Raw genomic sequence first — 16708 nt, 5'->3', positions numbered from 1 at the left:
CCCTTACTGGCCATGTTTTACTCTTGGAGGCGAGAAGTGATACTTTTTGCAGCAGAGAGAGGGTCAACTTTGAATCACCTGGAATGCACCCCCAAATGCACAAATGGGGAACACTGCTAGCCTCAAGAGAAACACGACCCGGCCCTGTGTACTCTGGACCTTCCGCTGTGTGTGGGCACCATTGGATCCAAGCTGCAAGTGAATTCTATGGTCCTTAGAAATGGGGTGGGGGGAGAACAGCACTATCGCCACCACCAAGTGGCTTCTCAGCTCTTCACCTGGGAAACAGGAGAAGGAAGAGCGCCTTGCCTGTGTGCTGTTCTCCTGGCCTTGTCCTAGCCATGGCAGATGGGACCTTCCTTGGGAAGCAGCCTGCTAGAATTAGGCGCCTCGTGGCTTAAGCACGGAGAGATGACGACACAGAGGAGATGCATCTGGTTGTTTTTTAAAGCAGAGCGCTGAAAAATACACCCTGGCCAAGGGTGCTTCCCTGAAGGTTTTCAAGGAACAGAGGGATTATCACTTTTCTATCCCAGCTTTCCACCTAAAATGGTGCTCAAGGGCAGCCTTGGGAGGCAGACATGGGCTCAGGATTCCTTGGGTCCCTTAAGTTGGGGGGAGTCAGTGCCAAAACACTGTATGTGTAGAAACAGAAGCCAGCAATAACCCCAAAGCCTGTATTCTGAAGCTTTTATAAATTCTGAGTCTCTCCAGGGTTTTCCAAGGGCTGACTTAGGTGTGCCTGTGTTGGAGTGTGCACAGTAGGTCCTCACTTTGGAGCAGCCACATTCATGAAACTCTCACACAGAACAGTGGTGAAAACAGGCTGCTGCACAGGGCGCACACTGAACACGGCTGTGTTCAAATGGGGAAGATCTGAGCCCAATTCATCGGCTGTTTCAGCCTTCAGAAGGAGAGCTAGTGGTCCCCTAGGTAACAGCTCCTGAGTTGTTGAGCTTGGCTACCACAGACAGAACAGCTTGTTTGCTCTGTGGCTCAGAGAGCAAGTGACAACAGCAGGCTGGGGAAGGACACAACCCTACCCCAAGGCATCACCCACCACAGAATACTTGTTACCCTGCGAAGGGCAGGATCATGCCACCACTGATCAGCGACTGTTTACAACAGCCAGGGTGTTTGCCTTCCTTGCATTTAGCAGTAAAGTCTTTCAGTTATGTTCTTCTTACACTGCTCCTGCACCGAGGATCAGACGGCTATTTCTCTTTACTTTGCCCCATGCAGCTATGCCTATTCCCCTGCACTGTGTGAGGGCATGTGGAGGATTGCTGTCTACTTCTCTCTCCAGGAGGGCAGATGCAGCTATGCTCTCCTCCAAAAACAGTGCTTGCTGTCTTTCAATCAGCCCATGGGAAACAGCAGGAAACAAACTTATACTGGATCTTCAGGCAGCAATTTAATACCACACTACAGCTGGTGAAGCATGAAGTATACTGTGGCAAGGTCTCATCCAGCAGAGAACTGTCAGCATGAATGCACTCTAGGTTCAAAAGCAAGTCCCACGTGCTGGCAAGGAGAACATTCACCCAGCTGGAAATGACGTGAGTGCACATCTGTCTCTTGCAGACAAAAATTGAACCCCAAAGAGAATGTATTGCCAAAGAGAATGGAAGCAGAAATGTACAGATTTGCGATATGCAACTGTGACTGACAATGGTACAAAAGGCTGCCAAAGAATTCTGCATGGTAATTGGGGAAAAAGAAAAGCAATGGGGTGGGATCAGGAGGTAAGAGATGAACCAGTTCCACAAATCCAAGAGCTGTGTTGCAATTTGCACTGGAAAGAGACCAAAATGCCATTCATCTCCCCAAGCCTTAGAGTCACAAAGCTGAGACCCCGGCTTAACAATGAGCCTGATCTAAGGCATGGGGACTTGAGGGCACCTGACCCTGACTTCAGTTTTGCTGGACAAAAAGGATGTTTAAACCAGAATAATCACACCATGCAAGTATCATTCAACCAGTCAATCAAAAAGAATGCAGCAGATGGCCTGGCCAATAATTTAGCATAAATTAAGACAGGACAGTGACATAGGTGAGGGCCCCTGTATATGCTGAACAGAAGGGCAGTTTGTCTACATGTCAGCAGAGGTGATGGCAGTCCTCTGTCTCGCTCAGCAGAAGAGCAAGAGGAGGAAGGCTGGACCGCACCTGCTGGAGAAACAACCCGGCAGACAACCTTGGACAGCACCCCCCTCGTAGTTCGCTTTTGCAGAGGCCTGTTTGTCTCCAAGAAAGGATCATTGGGTTGTTGGACTCTCTGAGACACAGGCTAGCAACAGCCCCCAGGCTGAAGGATGCAAGCTGTTTTAGAGAAACATCCCCTGTGCAAGCCTAATTGAAATGAACAGAAGCTCCTCAAAAGCATGGGTAAGTACAGCCAGACAGAAGGTAGAATCATTTTACTTAAAGCTCAGACTGGCAAACAGCTAAGGCAGACTCATCAACATTTGAATAATCCGGTTTTAGAATGCTTCCAACATCACAACATTCTCATAGCAAAATGAACTCTTTGAGGCCAAGTTCTTCCCAGGGCTTGGAGGAGGAAACAGCAATTTGATTCATTCACTTGTACCTTAAAATCTATGTGAAATTTATTCCATGCACGTTCCCCCTAGATATTCAGCACTTCAGAAATATTCCAACATGATAAAAATACCACTTTTTCTAGACTCCTATGCCGGAAAACCAACCTATTAGGCCCAGAGGAAGAGGTTTCCATAAAATCCAGACGCATTGAACTACCACACAGAAATTAATGGGAGCACTGCAACATGGGGGCCTCCATAGACGCTGCTGGCAATATGCTCACCAAACTAAACCTGTGCCAGGTTGAGCTCAGAACAAGGATAGGAGACCCTCCAAGATGCTGCAAGGTACAGGAAACCCTGCTGTTCCCTGTGGTGGGCCATGGATGACTCACCTCTCCAAGCCAAGGTTCACCACAACATGCCCAGGATCTTCCACGCTCAGACACATGTCAAATGTGGATCGTGAAGGAGGCAACAGCACACACAACCACCAGATTTTGCTTAATGCATTTTAAATTATGGAGAAAATGAATTGGGAAAAGGTTTTCTCCCTCTCTTACAATGGCAGAATCTATTTATCATCCAATGAAGCTGAATGGTGGGAGAGTCAGGACAGACAAAAGGAAGGCCTTCTTCACACCGCAGAGCTAAACTATGGAAATTGCTACCACAAGATGTCATGGTGGCCACTAACCTAAATCACAGAATCACAGAACAGTAGGGTTGGAAGGGGCCTACAAGGCCATCGAGTCCAACCCCCTGCTCAGTGCAGGAATCCAAGTCAAAGCATCCATGACAGATGGCTGTCCAGCCTTGTCTTGAACGCCTTGAAAAGGAGAGCCCACCACCTCCCTAGGTCATTGGTTCCATTGTCGTAACAGTCAGGACGTTTTTCCTGGAGTTCAGCCGGAATCTGGCTTCCTGTCACTTGAGCCCATTATTCTGTGTCCTGCACTCTGGGATGATCAAGAAGAGATCCTGGCCTTCCTCTCTGGGACAGCCTTTCAAGTACTTGAAGAGCGCTATCATATCTCCCCTCAGTCTTCTCTTCTCAAGGCTAAACATGCCCAGTTCTTTCAGTCTCACTTCATAGGGCTTTATTTCCAGTCTCCTGATCATCTTTGTTGCCCTCCTCTGAACCCTCTCATGAACCTGGGTGGCTTTAAAAGGGGGTTAGACAAATTAATGGAGGATAAGGCTACCAGTGCCCACTAGTCATGATGTCTATATATGACCTCCAGTATCCAAGGCAGTACCTCTCTCTACACCAGTTGCTGAACTAACACGAGCAGGAGAATGCTACTGCACTCAGGTGCTGCTTGTGGGCTCCCATTGGGGCACCTGGTTGGCCATTGTGGGAACAGAAAGCTGGGCTAGAGAGGCCTTTGGTCTGATCCAGTATAGCTCTTTTATATTCTAGACGCAAACCTGCACCTTCATTTTGGTCTCTCAGAGAGCTCACTTTTACAGCACATTTATGCATGTGTGCACATACACATGCAGAGGCCATGCCTTCTTAGAACCCTATACTCCAAACACCCAACCTGTGGATTTATCTTTTAACAAGAAACTCTTTCAAAGAGCAGAAGAGTGGCATAACCTAAGTCATGACAACATGCTTTCAATATACTCAGCCTTCACAAAGGGGAGAAATTCCTAGGAAAGTGACTACTCCCAAGCGTACTCTACCACCATTTTTATATTAAGAACAGAACAACATTACATATGCATGCACTCACTCACTCCCTGTCAAGGGAAACACAAGAACAAGCCCCACATCCCTGAAGAGGGTCTGCAGACCAGATTTCCCCCTCAATACAAGGATGAGCCTGACGTCTGTACTCTTGACCAAGCCAGTAAGCCGAAGACTATTTCCTCTGAGTTACATTCTTCTCTCTGGGCTCCTTCTGAACACATCTTCCCTTCACAGCTCTTACAATGGGAAGGAAGCTCACAGTATGTCATCCCAATTACTCATGTCTTACTGCTGTGACATTTCCTCCAGGAAATGAGAAATGGTTGGAATGCAGTAGAAGTGGAATCATGGAGACTGTGCAGATGGTCAGGGTGATGTTCAGCTGGAATCTGGCTTCCTGTAAGGTCAGGGTGAGGTTTGCGCCTATGCTGGGCCGCTACGTCGGCTTCTGGGAACAAAGTGCCTTCCGGAGTTCCTTGGAGGTCAGGCGTTGCTCCTTCTTGGCCTTCTCCACCAGGACGCTGAGCACCAGCACTGGCTAAGAGAACAGCAGCCACAGCTTTTACTGGAAATAACTCAACGGCCAAGTGAGCAATGCAATGACTCAAGGGCAGATCAGGAGGAATGGGACGAAATGTCAGGAGAGTCCATTTGCAATGGCATGCTGAGCCAACAATTACGTCATATTGGCTAAACCTCAGAGGAAGCGATCTGTGGCTGCCATGCCAGAGGACCTGGTCTGCTCTGTGACCTCTGGTAAAGCTGTCCTTAAGCCATAGCTGCAAAAATGTTTCCCATTCTGAGGTGTCAGAATGAAATGCGTGTGTTAGTGGAAGGAAAAGTGTGATAGTTCCTAAGCCGCTCCTCCAAGTGCTCCTTGCATGTTATGACAAATGGCCACCCAACAATCCCACAAGCAAAGGCTCTGTGCGTTCTTCCCAGTAGGCAAGCTCCAGCTTCCTCCCAGCAGGTCAACTCCCAAAGCCAGAGTTGTACCAATATTGTGCCTGAAGGACAATGGGGCAGCCACACTTTGTTCTTTCCATGCAAAGCCTTCTTACAAAGCCCAGATCTCCCACACCAAGCCTAACTTGCTAAAACACAGACGGTGAAGTGAGGGGCAGTCTTCTTAGCAACCAAATGCAATCCAAGGCTGAAAAAAATTCCAAGAAGCCAGAACACAACACCCTGGGGCTGGGCAGCAGTGGGAGGAGAGAGAGAGCAACATAATCAGAAGACTGCACAGGGAAGGATAGAAAACATTTGCTTTTTTGCCAGTGGGGGAAGAGAGCTTCCCTCATAGGGGGAATTAATGGATTAACTGCCTAGCCAAGGAATGGGTTGCAATAAGTGGAAGATTAAAGAAGAGAAGAGAAGAGAAGAGAAGAGAAGAGAAGAGAAGAGAAGAGAAGAGACAGCACCGAGGGGCCAGGGAGCACAGCCGAGGCACAACAGATGCAAAAGCCAGCAAAACCAGGAAGATGGTGGCACACAAAACCAGCCCCTGAACCCATTCACCCAGGGAAGGGGAGCAAAGACTTCCAAAGCAAGTACATGGGTTGACCCAACAGAAATTGACAATGCTAGGCATTTCTTTTGATGCCCGGTGCCTCAATTCCAAATTGACTTTCCCTACACCAAGATCTGCAACACAGAAGACTCAGATGTTCCCTTAAGGAACCATGACCATTGCCATCTGACAGCAGGAAAGTCTTACGCATGGATGTTATAGCACAGCTAGCACACGAGCCTTCTATCTGCTTAACTGCTCATCATTTTCTTGACCTACCTGACAGCTGCACACAGCTTATAAGCCACAGACTTTCCGCCCCTGTATCTCCACTTCAACCTTCCATTCCTTTCCTTTGACACACCTCTCTTGCTCCCAGGTCCTGAACTTCCTGCCTACCCACCCTCAAACAGACTTGCTGTGCCTTCTGCTCTGCTTCCTTGGCACTACTTTCCCTCTGTTTGATCCACAGTTTCTGTCTGTCTGGGCTCATAGTCTGCCTTTGGCCCTTTGGTTAGTATATCCAAGAGGCAGAGCCTGGTGCCAAGCCCTTTAGGGCAGCGGTCCCCAACCTTTTTTACACCAGGGACTGGTCTCGTGGAAAACAATTTTTCCACAGATCGGGGGGGGGGGGGAGGTTCGTGGGCAGACTTCCAGCCACTGGGACACAAATGGCGTCCCGTCCCTGTTCTTTGCAGTAATATGCTACGTAAAGATTTACATAGTCTATTACTTGAAGAACAGGGATGCAAATGGCATCCACGTAGCAGATGCGATTTGCGTCCCAGTGGCCGGAAGTCCGCCAGCGGCTGAAGCCAGCCGGCAGCTCTGCAGACTTGCCACGGAGCAGAGCCGGCCAGGGCTGGCGAGGATTCTGGAGGGGGATGGATGGATCGCATCCCCCCGCCTGCGGGCCCCCACAGACCCAAGGTAAGGGGGTTCCACACACCCCTACTGTGGCCCGGTTCCTAACAGGCCACGGACTGGTACTGGTCCGTGGCCAGGGGGTTGGGGACCCCTGCTTTAGGGCTTTAAAGGTCATGACCAGCCTTTGGAATTAATCCTGGAAATAGACCAGCAGCCAGGAAAGTTAATATAGAACTGGAATTACATCCTCCCCCCAAACAGCTCCTGTCAAAACTTTAGCCGCTGCGTGTTGTACCAGCTGAAATTCCAGAGCATTTTCCCCCACAGACAGCCCTACACAGAGCATAGTGCAACGACATCGAAGCGTGGATTACTAAAGTAGGTGTGAGATGGCCACGTTTGGCCTCTGCAAAACCCGCCAAGTTGGGCAGGGCACTCCTGGCCACAGTGGCCACATGCGAATCCAGGTGCAGCACTGACCTGGGAGCCCCCAAGCCGCGAACCTGATCAGGGCTGAACCCCTCCTGCGAGTGCCCTTCTGTCTGGTCTGGGTTATGTTTCAATAGGCCCCCTATCTCTCCGGGAGACCAAGGTTGCTGAGTGCATGTACTGGAGGTTGGGCCCGAAGGGCAGTCTGGGGATTCTGCTCGTGTACCGTCCACCCCGCTGCACGACTGACTCCCTGGCCGAGGTGCTTGAGGTGGTCTATGATGTGCGTGTACAGTCCCCTAACTTACTGGTGTTGGGGGACTTCAACGTACATTCGGAGGCCATCCTCACAGGAGCACCTCAGGACTTCATGGAGACCATGGCCTCCTGGGAGCTGCACCATATTCTAACTGGGCCCACCCATGTAGCCAGTCATGCACTAGACCTTGTGTTTGTTTCTGGAGAAGCGGGGAGTGATCTGGAAGTCGGGGGTATATCCACCACCCCCTTGTCATGGTCAGATCACTATCTGGTGATGTTGGACTTCTCGGTTCCACAATCCCTCCGCAGGGGTGGAGGACCCATTAAAATGGTCCGCCCCAGGCGTCTTATGGATCCAAATGGATTCCTGAACGCGCTTGGGGATTCTCTGGGGCATGCCAACGGCCACTCGGTCGAGACCCTGGTGGGTGGCTGGAATGCTGCAATCACCAGGGCATTAGATCGGGTGGCTCCGAATCGCCCTCTCCCCCTGAACAGGGCTCGGACTGCACCATGGTTCAATCCGCACTTACGAGCTCTGAAACAGGAGGTGAGACGGCTAGAGTGCCGGTGGCGGAAGTCTCGCTCCAAAGACGATCAGACACGGGCTAGAGCTGTATCTTCAGCCTATCACGTGGCGGTGAAGGCAGCAAAAAAGGAATATTATGCTGCCTCCATCGCGTCTGCAGAGTGCTGCCCCAGGAGGCTGTTCCAAGTGGTCCGGAGCCTGGTTGGTCCTGTGGCTCCAGAACCACTGGAGCATTCTAAGGCCTCCTGTGAGGCTTTGGCAAGGCACTTTGCAGATAAAATTGATCAGATTAGGTGTGTTACTCTGCACACTGTGGATACAGTTAGTGAGCAAAAGGCGGCCTGTGGCAAACCGGTTTTGTGGGATCGGTTCCAGCTTCTTCCTCCTGATGAAGTGGACAAGGAGCTTTCATCTGTAAGGCCGACCACCTGCTTACTTGATCCTTGCCCATCTTGGCTCATTATGAGCTGCAGAGAGAGACTGGGTGAAGGGATCAGGGCGGTGGTGAACGCCTCCCTTGAGGAGGGAGTGATGCCATCAGCCCTCAAGGAGGCAGTGATAAGACCGCTCTTAAAGAAGCCCTCCTTGGATCCTCAAGTTCTAAACAACTTTCGCCCAGTCTCAAATCTGCCATTTTTGGGCAAGGTGATTGAGCGGGTGGTGGCGGTGCAGTTGAAGGCACACTTGGAAGAAACTGATTATCTAGACCCATTTCAGTAGGGCTTCAGACCTGGGCATGGGACAGAAACGGCCTTGGTCGCCTTGGTGGATGATATGAGGAGGGCTCTGGATAGGGGTGAATGCTCCTTCCTTGTTCTCCTCGACCTCTCAGCGGCTTTTGATACCGTTGACCACGGTATCCTCCTGGACCGCCTGGAGGGGTTGGGCATTGGAGACACCGTATTGCGGTGGTTCCAGTCCTTCCTCTCCGGCAGGTACCAGAGGGTAGCACTGGGAGAGGAGGTTTCGGACCCGTGGCCACTTACTTGTGGGATGCCACAGGGTTCCATCCTCTCCCCGATGCTATTTAACATCTATGTGAAGCCACTGGGGACTATCATCAGGAGGTTTGGGGTGCAGTGTCATCAATATGCGGATGACACGCAGCTCTACCTCTCATTCAAATCTTCACCAAGGTTGGCCGTAGAATCCCTGTCCAAATGTCTGGAGACGGTGAGTGGCTGGATGGGGAGGAATAAGCTGAAGCTCAACCCTGACAAGACCGAGGTACTTTTGGTGGGAGACAAGAGGAGGCTGGGGGATGTTGACCTGGTGTTGAATGGGGTAGGCTACCCTTGAAAGACCAGGTCCGCAGCCTGGGGGTCATTTTGGACTCCCAGCTGTCCATGGAGGCTCAGGTGTCAGCTGTGAGCCGGACAGCGCTGTATCAACTCCATCTGATACGGCGGCTGCGCCCCTTCCTTCCCGACCATCTGCTCCCATCGGTAGTACATGCCCTGGTCTCCTCTCGTTTAGACTACTGTAATGCGCTCTACGTGGGGTTACCCTTGAAGACAGTTCGGAAGGTGCAGCTGGTACAGAACGCGGCGGCTCGCCTGATTAAAGGCAGCCGCCGGCGAGATCACATCACTCCAGTGCTGAAGGAGTTGCACTGGTTACCAGTTGTTTTCTGGGCCAAATTCAAGGTGTTGGTTTTGACCTTTAAAACCCTATATGGTTCCGGCCCAGCCTATCTTAAGGAGCGCCTCCAGCAACACCAGACAGGCCGCTTAACAAGATCAGCCTCAGATGGCCTTCTCTCTGTCCCATCAGCCAGGACAGCTAGACTGGTGGGGACGAGGGAGAGGGCCCCCACTCTGTGGAACTCCCTCCCTAGGGAACTCTGTCATGCCCCCTCTTTAATGAGCTTCCGTCATGCATTAAAAACGTGGTTGTTCAGGCAGGCATTTGGGGTGGGTTAGGGTATTTAAAAAAAAAAATTTATGGTAAATTTTATTGTTTTAAATTGTTTTATGGGGGTTGTACATCGCCCAGAGTGGCTGGGTGACCAGTCAGATGGGCGATTAATAAATTTAATAAATAAATAAATAAAAATAAATAGGCTATCCTGTATCTAACCCATTGGTGGCATCAAGCACCATTCAGACCTCACAGCCTCACTGGCGAGGATAAGCGCGTGTTCACCCACATGGCAGCTGAGGAGGCCTCTGCTGCCTGGAGATCACACTGCTTGGGTCCCCAAGGTGCCCAGGAAGGCGCTTCATCTCTGGTGTTCTCGCCCGGCTCACCCTGTGTGCGAGAGGCAGCTGCTGTGCCCAGGGAAGGTCCAGCTCTGCACTTCCCACGGCAGAAGCCAGAAGCTGAGCTACAGTTGGGAAGAGACAGACAAAAGCTGGCTGCTAACCAGTGATGTGCTGGGCCTCTGAATACTGGGAACTGGGCTGCCAGTCAAATCCATGAGGGCAGCTGAAGCAACAGCAAAAGGAGCAGCCCACAGTGAAGCAGCAGCAGCAGCGACCAGAGGAGCCAAAAGAGAAGCCAGAGGTTCCATGAAAGCAGGCCTGGCACCCAGCAAGTTCCAAAGCACAGGGGCTGGGAAGCAGCCTGACTTGTACCCTGGTTCACCTACCACATTGGCTCAAAATGCTGAGGTGGAGTCCTACTGGCTTTTTTCTTGCACTCCTTCTCACTCACTCCCCTTTCCAGTCCCTGGAACCCACAACCCACTGGTTGACGGGGAGCCACCACAGGCTGCATTAAGAACAGTCCAAGAGTCCCCATTATCCTCACATTCCTACACTGGCTCCCTCTCTCAGTGAGTTTAATCTTTTCTGCCTAACTTTTAAAGGACTCCCAGCCTAGCAGCCCCGTCCTTATTCCAAAGCCCCAAAGCACTCACTGACCTGGAGGGTGGTTCCTTCAGGTGACCGTTTCACCTCCAGGAGGCTGCCAGCCTTTTCCAGGGAAGAGCGCCAGTTTCCAAGCAGCAGAGCAGTGCCACCCAGGCCCAGAGGTAGCACTGGAGCTGCCAAGTAAAGCGACAGCCTGCTTTGGTGTCTTAGCCTTGGTCAGAGGAGAGGCAGCAGCAAGGCAGGTGCTGGAGGCGATGCTTTCTCCCACCTCAGCACAATGACTCAAGGGAAGAGGAGGCTCCGAGGAACGGCTCAAACAGAGGAGATGTGGCCCAGAAGAGCTCTGCCAGGACACAGTCACCAGGGGGTGTGCCATATCCTCAGCCCCAGCAGTGGGGAGTGCAGGGGGACTGCCGGCCCGCGTGCTCTTGTGACTGCCTTGCAGTGTGGCCTTTGGTTTGGGAAGCTGATCAGGCAAGAGCTGCTGCACTTCGCGCCAACAGACCCCAAAGCTACACTCAAAAGCTGCAAAGCTGCCAAGAGGATTTATAGGCCTCAGGGTAAACTGGTTAGCAACATCTTTGGCAGGTGCGCCAGCTCTGACCCAGCCTCTTCGCAGGAAACTAAAGTGGGACCGAACCACCAAAGCCAGCCTCCACTCCTGTCCCCATCCCCCGCACTACTGTGACATAGATGCTTTGTCAACCCAGACCGGGCCACGCTAGTTCTTGCCTTATTGCAGCAAACAGCACATCCCAAAATCGCACACTGATGTGCAAAGTTGTACTTTCAGCAACGCTATGTTATAAACAAAGAGTAAAATCAATGCAAGCTACTAAAGACAAAGTCCAGACTGTTGCTCTTTGCCCTTTCCTCATGCTTCAGTGATGCTTCTCCTGCTTCTGTAAGAGCAGCACTCCTGGCAGATTAGACCAAAGTGCATCCAGCTAGTCCAGCTTCCCGTTTCCCACCAGTAAAACAGTTCTATCCTTATCCACTCACAGAGCTCACAAAACAAAGTATGTTTAAGGAAAATTGTGTACAAAAATATACAACAAATATGTATCAAATTTTAATATAAAAACTAATATTTCACACCAAGCTTATAACAGATTAGCGGTCCAACAGTATTTCACACAGGATTGTTACAATACTGATTCCCAAATCAAAAAGGCCATACAAACAGACAATGCCCATGTCCCAAATGTGTTTCGACATACTGGTCCCTCATCCATCGGAAAAATATATAAACAAGTATTAATTACAGCCCTTTTTAAAACAATATTTTCATGACGTTAAATCTGCAGGCTTCCCAGAGACAGTCAACTGGCTCCAGTGGGAAACAGGATACTGAACTAGATGGGCCCACCTTGGTCTGACTCTGCAGGGCTCTTCTGGAAGGAGAGCGCTACTTAAGTGTGAGGAAAGGCAGGTAATTATGTTGTTGGTATTCTTTATTTCATTTATAAAGATAAAAAGTACAATAAAAATGATTTTTAAAAAAAGTCTGAGGAAAGGTGCAGAAACTCTGAGAAGGGTGGTGTCGCAAAGAGGAACAGTCTGAAAACAGACTTAAGTTAAACGGCAGCTTCCAAACCAGAAGGCAGCTGTGAGTTCCTGAGTCCTGATCTCACCACTGCGGGTTACCTAGGGAGATACACATGTGCTCCCGGCTTCCTTTGCATGCAACTTTCCCTCCGCTGCAGTGCCACTCCAAGGGCCAGACTGGTGTGCATCTCTGGCCTTTCACTCTAAGTGTTCAAAGCCAGAAGTGACTGCTCTGCCCAGCACGCCTAAATCAAGCCTGGTCCTTTGGCCTCCACACTCTGGCTCAGAGACATGGGTAGTTCTTCTGCCTCTGACTTTGGTTTCAAGAGCTCCCTGCAGAGTCCCCACTCCCCACCCGCCAGGCCTCTCAGAATGGGCAAGAGAACCTCTCAAGCCTCTCACTCCGAAGTCAAGATCAGTCTAGCTTCTTCAGCCACCCTCAAATCTGACAACATGGCTCCCCATGTTGAGGGGGCACACAGGAGAATTTAAGTTGGCTCAGGACTGCCAGCTCAAGCATTCTTCTCAAGGCAGCCATTTCAGAAATAAAACACACCCCTCAGCGAGCTCTCAACCAGGCCCTGTTGAAGAATTTGCTTCTGCAATGTCCGCTGCCTGCCTGGTGGGTGAAAGCTTACTAAGTTTTTCAAGCCCAGCCAGGGCAAACAGGTTACCAGAGGGGGGAAAACCTCTGTTACCGCTTCAAACATACTCCCCTCTTGCTGCCGTTGGCTTCCTGGTTTCTCAAAGATCCCTCTCCTAGTCAGTTTTGGTTTGCCCTGTGTTAACAGGGAGATCTGGACTGAAAGGAGGACGACGTTTATTTAATTGTGCCTGAGAAAACAGGCATTGTTCAGGGGTATGTCTCAATGCATTTCACCTTTGGCAGACCAGATGAAGGACTTGATATGTGCAGCATGCAGTCCCTCTTTCTATGTGGCTTAGATGCCATGCAGTGGCTTGTCCCCCTTGAAGGTCGGCATGCCAGCAGCACCTGAGAAAGGGAGGATACTGACAGTATTAGGCGTGGTCCCCTGCCCAAATGCACACACATGCACACAGTGTGGAAAAGGCCGATAGCCTGAAAGGCTGGGCCTTGCTGCATTTAGGGCAACACTACTAAGTGCCCCTTATTCCAGGGGGCCCAAGCGCAAGATCCTGTCAAGGATCTGGGAAGCAAGATGGTGCCAATCTGCCCAGATGCTTTTTCAAGGGGGGCAGGGTGGAGTGGGAAGCCTACCCTACTGGAAGCCACTTTCCCCTCTCTGGTGCTTGTCAGCTCCTTCAGGGGTCTGTGGAAGGTGGCATTTTCTGCGAAGTATAACTTTCACCATTTCATAAGTACCCCTTCCCCTCATCTCTCCTTTCCTACATGACACCATGTACGTCTCGTGCACATCCATTGATTGAGTTTCTCTCTTTTCTCTTGCTGCATCACGTAAATTGTCCTCTCATATTTGATTATGATCTTTTGTCAATGCAATATTCTTTTACTGTGTTTTATTGTTTGTACCACACTTTGGGATTGTTTAATAATGAAAAGCAGGTAAGACATTTCTTAAATAAACAAATAATCTTGCTACCTTGCCCCAAACCACTACAGACCTATAAGAGCATAAGAGCAGCCGTGCTGGATCAGACCAAAGGCTGCTAGTCACAGAAGTAAGGACAAGTGGCCAAAATCGTGTCCATAATACACATGCAGACACCACCACCACCACTGCTCCAATCTCAAAGGGATGTAGGAGCCTCTGCTCTTCCACTGGTAGCTTGAAGCTAGAAGTAGTTCATAATTATGAGCTAGAACTAGTTCATAAGGGAGGCAATTTAACAAATTTATGACTGGGGAAGACACAATGAGGGGAGCAGCTAATGAAGAGCAGTGGGAAAACACACACACTGCTGCCAGAAACATCCCCATTGCAAATTGGAGCAGGCATCAAAGATTTATGGGGCATTAATTTTGTATAACTTGGGAATGAGCTGCTATTCACTTACATGCTATGCACGAACAGGAAAGCTTCAAGATTTCAGAAGGCACAAGCCAAAAAGCTAAGCTGATGCATAACATTGGAGAGAGGTGGGGGAGAGCACAGATCTGTAGGGAATTTGCTGGACATCTAGAGCCTATAGCCACCTAACAGCCAAAGTTGCAAAAGGCAGCTGAGAAAGGAAGGCTTCATTCCGAAAGACAATTCTGCTGCAGACTGAAGGCCTTCACTCATTCCATCATCGCTTGCGTCCTGGTGAGCAGCATGTTTGCTTTTAAAGAGGCATACACAACAAAGGGATGTAGGGGCTGCTAGGAGGAAAATACACAACGTTTCATGGAGGATACCGCTACAAGTCTCAATGTCTAAATATTACCCCCAGGATCAGAGGCAGCCTGCCTCTCCATATCAGCTGCTGGGGAACGTGGGCGGGAGGGTGCTCTTGTACTCATGTCCTGCTTGCAGGCTTCCCACAGGCAGCTGGTTGGCCACTGTGTGAAAGAATGCTGGACTACAGGTAATGGGCAGGTACACTGGGCCAAGAGCCCACCAGCCCTGCCCCATCCTGACACTGCCATTCCAAGCTGATAAGGGAGGGGGCCGGGCTAAGACCCCAAACCAGCCTTCCCCAACCTGGCGCTCGATGACAGCTCTCAGCATGCTGGCTGGGCAATGCTGGAGTTGCTGTCCAACATATCTGGAGGACACTGGGTTGGGGAAGCCTGGCTGAAACAAAGCCCAGCATCCAACAACAGGCAAGCCACCAACACACCAAGGGAGACAGGCACGGAGTGGGAGGGCAGAGCATCTCTGCTCCAAAAGGCTGGCCCTGAAGGCCCTGACTATGTCCCAAGTCAGTGAGGAACTTTAAAGCTTTTAACAAGACAGTAATTCAGCACAAGCCCAATGCAATTATTAACCCCACTTGGTAGAAAGCGACCCTGCTTGGAGGCACCGCAGAAACCACCACTTGTGGGGCTCTGGGTGGCCTGAACACAAACTCCTTTTGCATAAAAGCCGTTCATTAAACCTGAGTTCTTTATCTGCTTGTTCACTCAAGAAACTGTCAGCTACGCTTCTCCCTCCTTTGAGCGTGCAACTGCAAGTCAACCTTGTTCTTCTCTACCCCCCACCCCTCTTACTACTTCTGCATTCTGTCTGGTAAACATGGTGGGGGCCTTTCCAGACCCAATTGGTCCAGGGTGCTGTTTGCTCAAGACAGAGCCCAGTTTTCCTCCACAAGCAAGATCTAAGAGGCAATTCACACATTACATTTTTTAGCCATGCAAATGTAGGGCCAATTCACACATTACAGAAAAAGGATAGGCAAGAAGATCAAATCAAGAGAAAGACAAACTCATGGGCAACATGCATACGCAAGAGAGCAGAACCAAGACATCCAAAGACAAAAGAGGAGCTCTCCAGATAATCAAGACTTGCCACGTAAAGCCTAACCAAGTGCTTCTGATCTGTTGTGGAAACCTACATACTCATGGAACCAAAGGCTCAGAGGAGGGTGAGACAAGAAATATCCCCCTACCAGGCTTCCATTAACATCAGATCCAAACTTTGGGACGGTCAAAGCAAAAAGAAACATCATAATGAGAAAAAAGACACAAGACAGTGTTAGTATCTGCTAGTTCAACTTCAACTGCATGGATTTCAAGCAAATGTGTACTCAAGTCAGTGTTGTACAAAGAAAAGGGTGGGGGAGGAGACAGGCCCTGCTTGAGGTCTCAGTCATGTCACATGGTAACCTAATCTTGCCAGAACAAGCTAAACCTATCAAGAGTAAACTGAGATTACTCCAGACCAGAACAGAAATCCATTTAAAAATTGGTTCAAGTCCACAGGCAGTCTTCCAACCGTCATACCCTCCCCTCCCTATAAGGGAGACATTCTGCAAATATAGGGGCCCCTTGTGTCTGCCACGGCATCCCCAGGAAATGCGTTCTGTAAGCTCATTTTCATATCTGGCATGAAAACAAATCGCACTCCCATGACACAGAAAAGTTCATTATTGAAATATTTTGAGACCGTGCTATGTAACATTTAAAGGGAGAACACCCAGACCAAGAAGTTAAAATTAGACTTAGTGACTTTGGAGTTATATTGTGTATGGCTGTTTCTGAGACAGCTGTCCCTCCACCCTCCTTCCATTTGGGGGATTTTCTCTGCCCAGCACAGCCACCATTTCTGGGGAAACTGCTGGGGTTTCTTATTTTTAGCAAATACTTATATTTCAGGGCCTAAGGAACTCTGCCGCTATAACTCAGCGATCCACAACTTGGCCAGTGTCAAAGCCTGGAGCACAAAGTATGACAGACCTTAGTCACAACACAAAAGGGAAGAGCCACGGGAAGAGCAAGTGATAAACTGGAAAAGATAACATCTTTTCCCCACCATCTTGCAAAGCTAGACATCCTTGCCCTGGACTAATAGGTAAACCTGCTTCATCTTGGCAAACAGAAGCTACTGCAGCCTCAAGGGCTACATACATCCTCCAACAAGAGAG

The 16708-nt window shown here is 49.9% G+C and overlaps 2 protein-coding genes across 2 annotated transcripts in view; both read right to left on the bottom strand.

The window, feature by feature from the left end:
- The window catches only part of SIPA1L3 (signal induced proliferation associated 1 like 3), a 101731-nt gene that overhangs the window by 57477 nt on the left and 27546 nt on the right, over positions 1-16708 (bottom strand). The window lies entirely within an intron of this gene.
- Positions 11258-16708, bottom strand: part of LOC146337408 (uncharacterized) — a 37532-nt gene continuing 32081 nt past the window's right edge. Inside the window, exons 4-5 of the mRNA XM_084814439.1 lie at positions 13083-13196; positions 11258-11452 (exon numbers count right to left, since the gene is read on the bottom strand). Coding sequence (XP_084670565.1) covers positions 11356-11452; positions 13083-13196 — 211 coding nt within the window. The 3' untranslated portion in view covers positions 11258-11355. The remainder of the gene's footprint in view (positions 11453-13082; positions 13197-16708) is intronic.

The sequence above is a fragment of the Heloderma suspectum genome, chromosome 10 (genome assembly GCF_057233095.1).
Source record: "Heloderma suspectum isolate Gila_16-S chromosome 10, 16-S_ref, whole genome shotgun sequence".
Lineage (NCBI taxonomy): Eukaryota > Metazoa > Chordata > Lepidosauria > Squamata > Helodermatidae > Heloderma > Heloderma suspectum.
The sequence above is the reverse complement of the archived record's forward strand: the minus strand, read 5'-3'. Positions and strand labels throughout refer to the sequence as shown.